The sequence below is a fragment of the Haliotis asinina genome, chromosome 10 (genome assembly GCF_037392515.1).
Source record: "Haliotis asinina isolate JCU_RB_2024 chromosome 10, JCU_Hal_asi_v2, whole genome shotgun sequence".
NCBI classification, from domain to species: domain Eukaryota; kingdom Metazoa; phylum Mollusca; class Gastropoda; order Lepetellida; family Haliotidae; genus Haliotis; species Haliotis asinina.
Genome location: NC_090289.1, coordinates 38,614,790 through 38,626,396, shown reverse-complemented (window position 1 = coordinate 38,626,396; position 11,607 = coordinate 38,614,790). Strand labels below are relative to the sequence as shown.

The 11,607-nt window shown below is 38.6% G+C and overlaps 1 protein-coding gene across 1 annotated transcript in view; it reads left to right on the top strand.

Annotated features, from left to right (window-relative positions):
• Positions 1-3,436: 3,436 nt before the first annotated feature.
• Positions 3,437-11,607, top strand: part of LOC137298153 (uncharacterized) — a 41,341-nt gene continuing 33,170 nt past the window's right edge. The window contains exons 1-7 of the mRNA XM_067830265.1: positions 3,437-3,581; positions 5,025-5,558; positions 6,653-6,692; positions 7,968-8,049; positions 8,304-8,358; positions 9,385-9,548; positions 11,035-11,111. Of these exons, the coding sequence (XP_067686366.1) occupies positions 5,042-5,558; positions 6,653-6,692; positions 7,968-8,049; positions 8,304-8,358; positions 9,385-9,548; positions 11,035-11,111 (935 nt within the window). The 5' untranslated portion in view covers positions 3,437-3,581; positions 5,025-5,041. The remainder of the gene's footprint in view (positions 3,582-5,024; positions 5,559-6,652; positions 6,693-7,967; positions 8,050-8,303; positions 8,359-9,384; positions 9,549-11,034; positions 11,112-11,607) is intronic.

Here is an 11,607-nt window from a genome sequence, read left to right as displayed (position 1 = left end):
ACCAGCATGACCAGCAATGACTAAAAAGTGGCCACAATAAAGGGTATGGCCTAATAAATGATGGCATTTTAACCTTTTGTAATCTTTGCTTAGTTCTACATCCATTTCGGGTTAGTGAATTATTTTGTGGGGTAGTAACTTTCATGCACATATAGCTACCCCGACTGGCAGGCAAACTTTGGAAACTATTTCGCACACTGATGACTAGCATAGGGTGCCGGAGACCAATTCTAATCCGGATCTTTATGGGTCAGCTAAAGCGGTTACTGTATGTAATTTCACATGAATTTAATATTTCATTTTATTTTATTGATACAAGAGCGAAAGTTGAATGCTCTGAACACATAATCGCAATACTGCTTGTCCTGACTGTCTCTCGGGTTCAGACCTGGAGATTGGGAAGGCCATTGTATGACATGTGAACGGTGAAAGAAGTCACAGTGTGTGGTGTAGCGTTGTCAGTTTGTAACAATTCTGCAGCCGAATTCTAGTCAGCTGGTTTTCAGTCAGAAGAAGGTGGCGTTGAACAACCAATCATCGTGTGTAGTGTGTAGAAAATGGTCTCCCACATCACACTTCTTCTGCCAAACTCGTTTGATGCAAAACGTTCATTTTCACGTCGAGAAACACGCCGTATTCCACTTCGTCGTTAGAAAAGACATCACTGAACCAAGCTAACCGCTGTCCCATACTGGGACCTCTCTACACATGCACAAATGCCTGTCCCCTGGGGCTAAATCCCGTCTCCTCCAGGTTCCTTCATGTTCGTCCCAATACCCCCAATAAACCAGTAACGGTGACAGAAGAATGTAGAATACATGTACAAAGTAGTTGAAGGACTTTGGTTAGCGATTTTGGACAGGGATGGTGAGCATTGGTTTACACTTCCGGGGTTGGACCTTCGAAGTAATTGTCAGTCTTGAAAATTTGCAGTTTTGTGAAACTTATTGAAAAACATATTCAAATACAGTAGGGCTATCTGCCCGGTTAAAAGTCGAATTCTTCTTTAAAAGAGATGGTTCATGTGTTTTCAGCGTTCACCGTTATCTAACAATTGATATCGAGTGGTGGTGGTGGTGGTGGAGATGATGATGATGATGATGATGATGACGACGATGACGATGGTTTGATGTTAACGTACTCTTTCGGCATTATGCGATATCGAGAGCGTGTCCAAGATGCATGATTAAATACAAACGCTAGGCAGTGTTTTTTATTGTTGAAAGAATGGGGTCTAGTTACAATAGAGTAGCGAAGCCTGTTCACAACACAGTATCTTTGATCTAAAGGGGAGGTACTGCCAGCCCGACAGTCAGGTTAATTTGCTCACTTTAGCTCTTTTAAGCAAGTATGCGTGGCACAGCAGAGGTACTAGACTAAAGCTTAGTCTCTAAATGTATGTAATTTTGATAGTAACAAACAAACCCATTTTAATTCAAAAGGAGCCCCAGGGAGACCAGAGATTCTGAAACTGAGGATATCTAGACTTACTTCATTTAAGGCTTTAGCATTGCAGAGAACACTACATGGCAGTAGGCAAAATAACGGGGTTCAGGGACTGTGAGACAGACTAGGGAGGTACCGCCGGCCCGACAGTCTCTTTAATTTGCTCGTTTTAGCTCTTTCTAACATGTCTGCTTGGCGGAACATTTTACCCTTGCCAATTTAAAAGGTATGCCGCAGATCTAAAGCATTGACTTATCTTGTTCTTTCAGTGATACATAGGATTGAAACTGATAGGAATCTTTGACGAGTTCATGGTAAGCTGGAGGAAGCTATAGCCTTGACCACGGTTGATTGGTGTTTGGAATGTATTGGTGTGGTTTCTTCTTGGAGGTTTCTGATTTTTAAGTCTCTGGGTTTAGCTGTGAAGCATCGTGTGTATTTCACAGACACAGTGACCTGGGGGTTGCCATTACACCGAATATGGTACTGTGATGCCAGTGGTTCTTTGTTCTGGATAGAAACATATTCCTGGGACTGATGTCTTCACTGCTGTATCTTGTCTTGAAAACTACAGCAGGAGTTTATGTTTCTGGCAGTTTCAAAGAAGGAGAGGCTGATCATTGCTAAAGATTGCTGACAAGATATCTGGGTGTTTTTGATGACCTGTATTGTGTGTGTCACAAGCTTAGGCCTACTCTGCCATAAAGACGATGAAGCAAATACATCCAAGAAAGTCCACGCAAGTCTAGAAAATGTGGCAAGTCCAGATTTCCAGAGCTTCAGAAAATAAAGAAAATATCAGGGCTCCTTTTCATTATATTTTATTTACCATGAGTTTTTTTCTGTACAATATCTTCTTTTCGGAGAATGGTTGTTAGTCTAGATTGGGCTCTACATCAGCTGACAATGGATCCAAGTTTCTCAAAACGAGTATTTGTATGAATTTACAACTTGGAAACTATCGGTGAACATGAAATTCTTGTTCCGTTTGTAAGAACAATGTACAACAACGACGTACAGAAACATAATTCTTTATCGCCTCTATCCTACTAGAAAAAAGGACACAAAAAGACGAAGAAAAGAAATAAGAATGAAGAAATATCGACAGTAGAGTAACTTTTGATTTGGAATGACATAACATCCCAAAATCTAACAATGTTTTCAGCACATTGTTATACAACTTTCCAATAACAAAATATCGTATTTTATATAGATGATATGTACCTTATATTTATACTGTGACATAGGAGGTACGAATACTACGAAAAAAGTTACGAGATCTTAGGCTTGTAGAACGGGTCCCTGGCCTTCACTTAAAGGTGAGATAAACTCTAATAGGGTACAAATGGAAAATCAGTTGCCGACATCGTTATAAATGAAACCCCGACATTAAAACTGCTCATTTCGATCTTTAATTACCTTAAATCGACCTTTTTGTCAACAGAGCACAATTCTCAACCGCAAACGAAATTTCAACCAATCAGAGCGGCGGGTCTCCGTGAAACAATAGTGGGTATAGAAATGAGGGTCTGTGCAGTATTTATCTACATTTCAGGGGTTAAACTATTTCGTTTACAGGTTTGTACAAACCTGAAATCGCGAAAGCTGTTGAGAAAAATGAAAGCTATATGTTCTCACAATCTACTATCATTTAGTTTTGTATCCTGCTCTGCTTAGTTTTCGAGTTTTCGAGGATTAACCGATAACACGCTGATTGATTAATTGATATAAAATGGTATGCAATATATTAATATTATATTATTAACCATTCAACCACCGTCAGCTAATATACAACAGAATAGATGATTAAATTATTAATATATTGCAGATCTCTTCAGTAATATTTTGTGTTTGTCTTTAGATCATTCATAATTTGTTGTGACATTCTGTACAGCAAACCTCTACACACAACTTGGTGTTCATAATTTCCCGCCATACACACCAAGGGCGGGTAACTCTAAACTATTTTCACCCAAGACAGGTAAACAAGGACATGAGCCATCGCTCTGAGTGAAACGAGTATGATGCTATTTTGAGAAAGAATCAATTGGAATTTGAGCCGGCAGTCTCTCATGACTGTTATCAACCCAATGAAAATCTGTGACATCGATCACACAGTGACTTTTTACACAGCGGTAAGATAAACGAGATAGTCTTATACTCTCAGGTTTTCGGAGGGAGGTGTTTTACTGTTTATTCGCGTTATAGCGAGGTGCGTTGCATCACACAGATAAAAATAATCGGATTATCGCTTATGTTTCATATTTTGTAAGTGAGTGAGATGTTTAACAATTGTTCATTTGACAGAGACAAAAGAAGGACCGTTTCTTAAATATCAATTAACGTTCGAAAATACATAATATGGATTTTGTAATAAACAGCTGATATTGCTCGGTATTTGGTCTCTGCTAAATAGTAAACTTTCTCACATTTTGCGGAACTCTGAATAGTATGCTCTCTACTTTCTGGAAAGGTCATAAGCAGAAACAAGGAATGGGTGGATGCTAAACTTAGGCTTGAAATTCAAGTTAATTTTCAAACTGAAATTCAGTACCATCATGAACACTGAAAATTTTAAACTCGCTATTGATGTGGAGGACTTTTGGGAGAATAGTCTTCTGCTGATTTAATGTTTCAGAAATATTCATCTGTATAGTTCGTACCATGCAGATGACCAGATGACTGCACAAATCGAAATTGCAAGAGATTTTCTGAAACCTAGAACAAGAGAACAGAAGTTTGTATGTCGTCTGATTGTATGTTTCAGCAATGTTTAAAAATAGATATATCAAGGTGTGCTGCACCACAGAGACTTTGTGAATACGCCAGAATTGTCTTGTGTTGAAGATAAAGTTGCTTCTGATAAGTTAGCATGTTTCACAGTTGTTCATACATTTGGCAAGAAGCACCCGAAACCCATGCATAATGCAGTGATACCACCAATACTGGTATGGTCCTTGGCACAGCTTCCAGAAAACTGTACTCCCAGGTATATTGTTTACATAGAAAGGATGCTGTTTGGTATGTTGTTGCCACAGATACTTCACTGACTTTGAGGACAGTTTGGATGGAAAATTGTACCTGTTGTACAAGGGTACCTGGGTTACATTTCTGTTGTACTAAATGTGTCAAAAACATGTTATCATTGATATCAAAATGCATAATCTCTCAAAACAACATGTGACCAAGCGATTTTACAATGGAGTCCCCTTTTGAAAACAAGGAACCATGTTATTGTTCCAGTACAGATTGTTTATTCCTTAATTCTTGATTGAACAAAACCTACAATTCAAAACCATATTTAAGCCAGCTTTTGAGTTATTTTAAAGCTGTTTTTTTTTTTTGCTGTATGTTGGGCATTGTCATGGTAACAAATCGGGGCATTACCATTAGTAAAAGATGATATTCTTGATTTTTTAACTGAAGCATTTTTACTTAAATATAATATAGGTGTAACTTGTCAAAGCAGGATATGGAAAAGATGATAGTCAACGTTCTTATATATACAATTTGACTGTAACAATTAAGGTACAAGATTTTTGTTTGTTTTTTTTCAGTTGTTTTTCAATTCCTTACAGGTGTGTGAGTTATCATCATGACTACACAGAGAGTTATCCCCCTTACTGTGACATCACGATATGCCAGGTCCTGGGGAACATGGGAAGGAATACGAGAACTCATTCAAAATTGGCATGATGGCCTTCATTCCATGGCAGCCATGTTGGATGACCTTCCTATAGATTCCAGCGTCAATGTTGAATTCAGGTGCAAGAAAAATGTCACAGAACAGAAATATGAAGCATTTATCAAGAACCCAGTAACCAAGAAAGAAACAGTTCTCGGACATCTTATTTACCATATTTTTAACAATCGGCTAATGCTAACGAATGAATGCACAGCACTACAGAAAAAGATTTTATTGCTAGGATACAGTGCAAAAGCTGATACGAAAGAGGTGATTGGTCAATTTGGTGAAGGACTGAAAATAGGTGCATTGGCACTGGTAAGACAAGGTCATTTGGTAACTATGGAAACAGGAAGTGATGTGTGGGAGTTTCAACTGTTGCATAATGAAGAATTTGGTGAAAAGGTGTTGTCAGTAGTTATATCGGGTAAGCATTAAATTAATTATTTTCATATGGTGAGAGCTGAAGCGCATCAATTTCATGTTTTTGATGTGAGATATTATACCCCTGGTATTTGTCCATGACTTAAAATGAAGCACATTCAGGAGGCTATTTGAAAACAGTTACTTTGTAAGGGACTGGAGTTTTCTTTAGTGTGAAGTATTGTAATATTTCGTTTAATGTGTTATGTACAACAATATTAAAGCTTATCAGTGAAATACAATTCACTTGTACAAGACCAGTGAAGGTCCTGGGGTAGAATAGGCCTTCAGCAACCCATGCTTGCCATAAAAGGTGACTATGCTTGTTGTAAGAGACGACTAACGGGATCGGGTGGTCAGGCTCGCTGACTTTGTTGACACATGTCATCGGTTCCCAATTGCGCAGATCGATGCTGGTGTTGTTGATCATGTCTGGTCCAAACTCAATTATTTACAGACCGCCGCCATATGTAGGAAATATTGCTGAGTGTGGCGTGAAACTAAACTCACTCACTCACACTCTTGTACAATGCCATATCATTACTTTTGATTGTAATGATTTAATTGGGTAGTTTTCATATTTCATTTCCTGAAATCTTCCATATAATGAAGACGGCATGCAGTGATATTCACTGAAGAGTAGTATGGCTGGGACATGTCCAGATTTTCTACCTGGGTACCCCACCCCATATTAACCTGCCCTACCCGGATTCCCGTTAATTCTTGACATCAAATTTGTAAGAAATGGCAAGATATTCTTCAACTCGATGGTTAAAATTTCAATTATTTCAATACCTTTTCCCGTGTTATATACAGGTGACTGTAAATTGTGTCTATATCTTCAAAGACAATACAACCTTTCAATAATTAAAGAATAATATATTACATTGTCTAACCTATTAGTCACATGATCACAACAGGTCTAGGGGTTGAGATAGATACCTCAGTCCAGAGTCTATTATATGGCCTCTGCTGAGTCTAACTCATTACCCACCCATCCAGGGTATCTGGGCTACCCTTTCCAGCTCTAAAGTGTTTTTACTCCCTTTTCATGGGTTTTACTCCCTCTTCTAACAGCTTGTTTACTTTTGTTCACAGAGAGACTTGAGGATATTGAAAACATGAATCAAGCAAAAAGGTACTGGAATAAGCATCCCCTCAATTCATTTTCAGATTGACAGTCATTAAATGTGTGTTTTTCGTTTAGTTCACATTTGGATATTCGCATACTAACACGTACAGAGGTTAAACATGTTTTTAGAAGTTACTTTAAGAAAGTAACTTGTCCTGACTAATTTTCTGCCTGCCCTGATTGTTATCAATAAATCAATATGGTATTTGATGTGAATTTTTAGTGGACTATTTTAAGGGAAGTGATATGTAGTACCGGGTACTATAAGATAACTCTACTTTATAATCATTGTGAAATTTAATAGCTGCATTTTGAACAGATTTGAAATGAAATCCAAGTTTACTTCCAGTTTGAAACTGTAAGTGAAAATTATTTAGCACCCCAAGGACAAGTAATTTACTGTTATTATATTGCCCAAACTGAAAATTGACTTGTCCACGGCATTGGGCGATGCTATGGAATTTTTAACCCTGCATGCATGTGCTCAAAACTTTGAATATAAAAGTGTAACGGCCACAAAATTTCTGAGTCCCGTGCTGGGATTGGAATGACGGACCACTGATCAGAAGTCGGACGTCTTGTCCACATGATCAAAGAGGTTAACCCAGTCAGCAAGCTGACAAGGTAAGGATGTCATCTTTGGGTTGACTCCACGCCCTGCTACAAAAGCATAACCATTTTATTTGAAACTTTTTACTAATATATTGATATTGTTAATGTCTTATGCCAACAAGACTAACAACATCTTTGCTAGGTTAAGGCTGGACATATGTCAAACTTCGCAATCTTAAGTTGTTTGTTATTCTCCTGTGATCTTGGCTGGGTATATATAACAGGATTATGATCAATCAGTTCTCAGGGATGAAACTTACCCTTAGCATCAACAGACCCGTGAAGATCCATGTTACAACTGGTCTTCAACAACCCATGCTTGTCATAAGACATAAGAGATGACTAATGGAAACGGGTGGACAGACTCACTGACTGAGCTGAATCATGAATATTGCTCAGTGTAGTGTAAAACTAAACTCACTCACTTGCCAATAACATGGGACTGCCACTGAAAATAAATGGACAGTGTGAATTACTCATTTACACTGTCCATTTCAGTACTTATATTATAAAATAGGAAAGACATAACTGCAGTTTTTGCAATATTGCAACATTGTGTATCAAATGATGATACAGATGTTTTTGATGGAATTATGTAATATCACACAGGAATGAAACCAGGCGTGAAGTATGACCACCTCATGTCAAATGACCATTGTTTTCTAACAGCGACATGTCACAGGCTCCGAAAGAAAAGTCCTATACATGCACAAAGATCAGCGGTGTTGAAAACCAAGACTGGAAAAAGTTTGTGAGTAATGGCTATCTCAAACCGGTATGTTATATGAGGCATATGCAGCCTTACCCCAACATGTTTATGTACTTACAGCGTGTGAATGGTTGAACAAATGTTAACAGTGAATGAATACTGTCATATCTTATTAATGATTATTTCAAGTCTTGTTTGATTTTGTAATGTGTTTTGTAGCCCTAACTCAATTTGTGTTTATTTCCAAGAACTTTAACCCTGATGGTTTGGTGACATTTTATATCAATTTCTTTCAGCTGCCAAGATTCCTGTTTTTAAGACCTCCTGCAGACTTTGTTAAAACTGAACTAGGTATGTATGTTGCTGTCACCATTTTTGTTGCTATTACAATAATGTTACCACATTTGATTTGAATATTATGGAGTTTCAACAAAGTAGCCCCTGTTCTGTGAATGTTTCCGAATGGGAGTTCTGTTTGTGTTTTATAAGGTGCAAGTGATTAAATCCAGGCCAGATAAAAATCAGCTGATGGGGAATTATCTACGGGTCGGCCCGATAATTTTATTACCTCCCTTTGCTGACACCGCTTTCTGACAGTAGCCAACCAGAGTGGTTGCCGTTATAACCGAATTTGCAAGTGTCAACAAAGATAGCAGTTGCAACTGCGAAGGTTTGCTCGCCGTGCGACTCACAATTTGGGGAAATCATACATGCAACTTTATAGGTCCGAAACCTTTTTTAAAACATATGCAAGAAATCCATCTAATACTTTCAGAGAACCTACGCATGGTTTGTTTGCCAAGTTTAATCGGTTAGAGAATTTAAAAAGCGAAAGTGAGTTGTGATTGGTTCGCTCAAATTCCCAGCATAGGCACCTGATTGGATAAAATGCCAACCAAGGGAGGTAATAAATTTATCGGGCTGAGCTGTAGATGCATCCAGGGTATAGTGGAGACTTTTCGGAACGTAGACCCTGGAGATATCGAGGATGCTGGTTGTGGGGAAGGGTAGGAGAGGTGTTGGACTGAATTGAGTGGTGCAGGGTGTGGGGAAGGGTAAGTACTGGAAGGGTTGGGGCAGGTAGTGTTGAAGGGTGGGAGAGTGTTGGGCTGGATCAATTGGTCCTGGGTGTGGGGAAGGGTTGGATGCTTTGCTAGGTTCTGGAAGTGTGTAGGCTTGTAGTGGGGAAGCTTGGGAGAGGTGTTGGGCTGGATTGATTGGTCCTGGGTGTGTGGATGGGTGTGATGCTTTGCTAGGTTCTGGAAGGGTGGTGGTTGGTTGTGAAGAATCTCATATAATGGAGTTCGGACCATTCTGACATAACCTTGGTTTCCCCAGGCTTTTAGTTCACAGATCAGTGAAGTCTTTGTTTAACAGGGACATTGCTGCTGGACCCTCACCATAATGGACAGCTATACATGAAGGGTATTTGGGTGTCAGACTTGTCACAGGAGGATCTTGCTGCAGGTGTGGACTTCGTCCATCTACAGTTGGACAGAGACAGGAATGCTGTGCCCAAACCTAGTGAGATAGACCACCAGGTATGTAGAGGCCAGTGAGATTGACTGCCAGATATATATCCTGCAAGGATCACTTGTCTATTTAAGCTGTAAAATATGTCTGAGGAGTACCCCATAGTCATTTATGGATATTGTGTTTATTGTGTTCTCTCATGACAAATAACCTGGATGTACTCATTATCTTTCTGTATTGTCCAGGTGAATGACATGACACAAAGAACTGTCCAATCAAATTTCATAATCAAAATGAGGTGGTGGGATAGCCTAGTGGTTAAGGCGTTTGCTGCTCATACCAAAGAACAAGGTTCAATTCCACACATGGGTACAACGTGTAAAGCCCATTTATTTCCCACCTTGATATTACTTGAATATTGCTAACAGCGGTGTAAAACCATACTCACTCACTCATGATTAAAGCTAAAGTTGTGTTATTACCACTTCTCAAATTATTTTGTTGCCTGACAACTACAACATAACTGGGAACATCTTGTGGCAGTTATGACTGACAAAATAAATCTTGGGAATTTAGAAACTGAAGTGGGTCGTATCACACTAAGTAGAGAAAGTGTTTGACTCGTCCATTATCCAGCTCATAATGAAGTGGTGTCACTTGCGGTGATATTGCTGGAATATTGCTAAAAGCACCGTAAAAGCAAACTCACTCACTCATAATGAAGTGGTGTCACTTGCGGTGATATTGCTGGAATATTGCTAAAAGCACTGTAAAAGCAAACTCACTCATAATGAAGTGACATTCACCAAGATCAACGCTATGAAGGAATGGTATTCTTCTTCTCTGAATTTGTAAATTCCATGGACACATCTTACTATGTTTGTGGGTTCCCTTTGAAAAACTAGAGAGAAAATGCATTTTTTTCCTCAACTCAGCGAATTCAGTCACTTGCCTAAAGCACAAGTCTGTTCACAGTGTGTTTTGTCAAGCACCTGTGCAAAGCAATATCAGGGCTTCTACATATGCATACAAGTTAAAACCCTCTGAAAATGACACCGAGAGACAAATTTGGGAACAGACCCTTTACTTCATTGTCTTTCCACAGAGGTTACTCCTGTCATATCTTCCTATGAACATCTGTTCTAATACAGCCCTTTCATGGTGCGAGTGTTCAGGATTTGTGAGAAAACTAGAACCTCTTCAGTCATGATATGGCCCAATCAGGTGTGTCCCAATAGCCAGTGTTGACAGTGGACAAGCTAGCCATTAATTGTCTTGAGTGTCACATCAACAGAAATTACTGGTAGAGGAGGGATACTTGTGTCCCCACATTTGCTTGTATTAGTCATGTTGGATGTGAGTTGATGTAACACATGTTGTGATTGTTTAGAAAGAAGGGAGATAATTTGAGCTGCGATTTTTGCCAATAGTAGATTTTATGAGCACCGGAAATATTTCTGTATTAGAACAGCTGCTTGAGTCCAGTAACCACTGTGGAAAGAGAATGTCCTTACTGTGAGTCATTAGGCCACTGACATTATGGTCTCTTGTCAGGTTAGTGGAATGTGGATCAGAGCAGTTCAGAAGAAACCCAGTCTTGTAGAGAGGTACTACCATCTGTTGTTTAATGAGTAAGTAAGACTCTGTATTTTCACATGTACATTCTGACAGGGTTTACTTCCCTTTTATTTCAGTATCTCTGAAACAGTGAAAAAAAGTTGAATAAGTTTGTAGTAAGCGTAGAAATGTTATTTTATAAAACAAACCTTGTTTGTAGATATGTTTTATTGAAGTAATCCTTATACAAATAAATGTGGATGAAAATGTATAAATAACATTGATCACATCTAATACATAATATGATCAATAAATTATACTTGGGAAGTAAACAATGTACCCCAATTTTAAGATTTCATGGAAAAGAAAGGCAGTAAACACTGCTGATTATCCAGCTCATGGCGAAATGACATTCACAATGTTTGAAAATAGATTAAAACAGTTCTTGTTGTTAGCATACTTAAATTCCAAACGCCATAGCTACATGTTTTAGCTTATGTTCAATTTGAGCTCTTGCAACAAATACTTGTCTGCCACAGTTTCTATTTAGTGATGACCCGTGAAGATCCG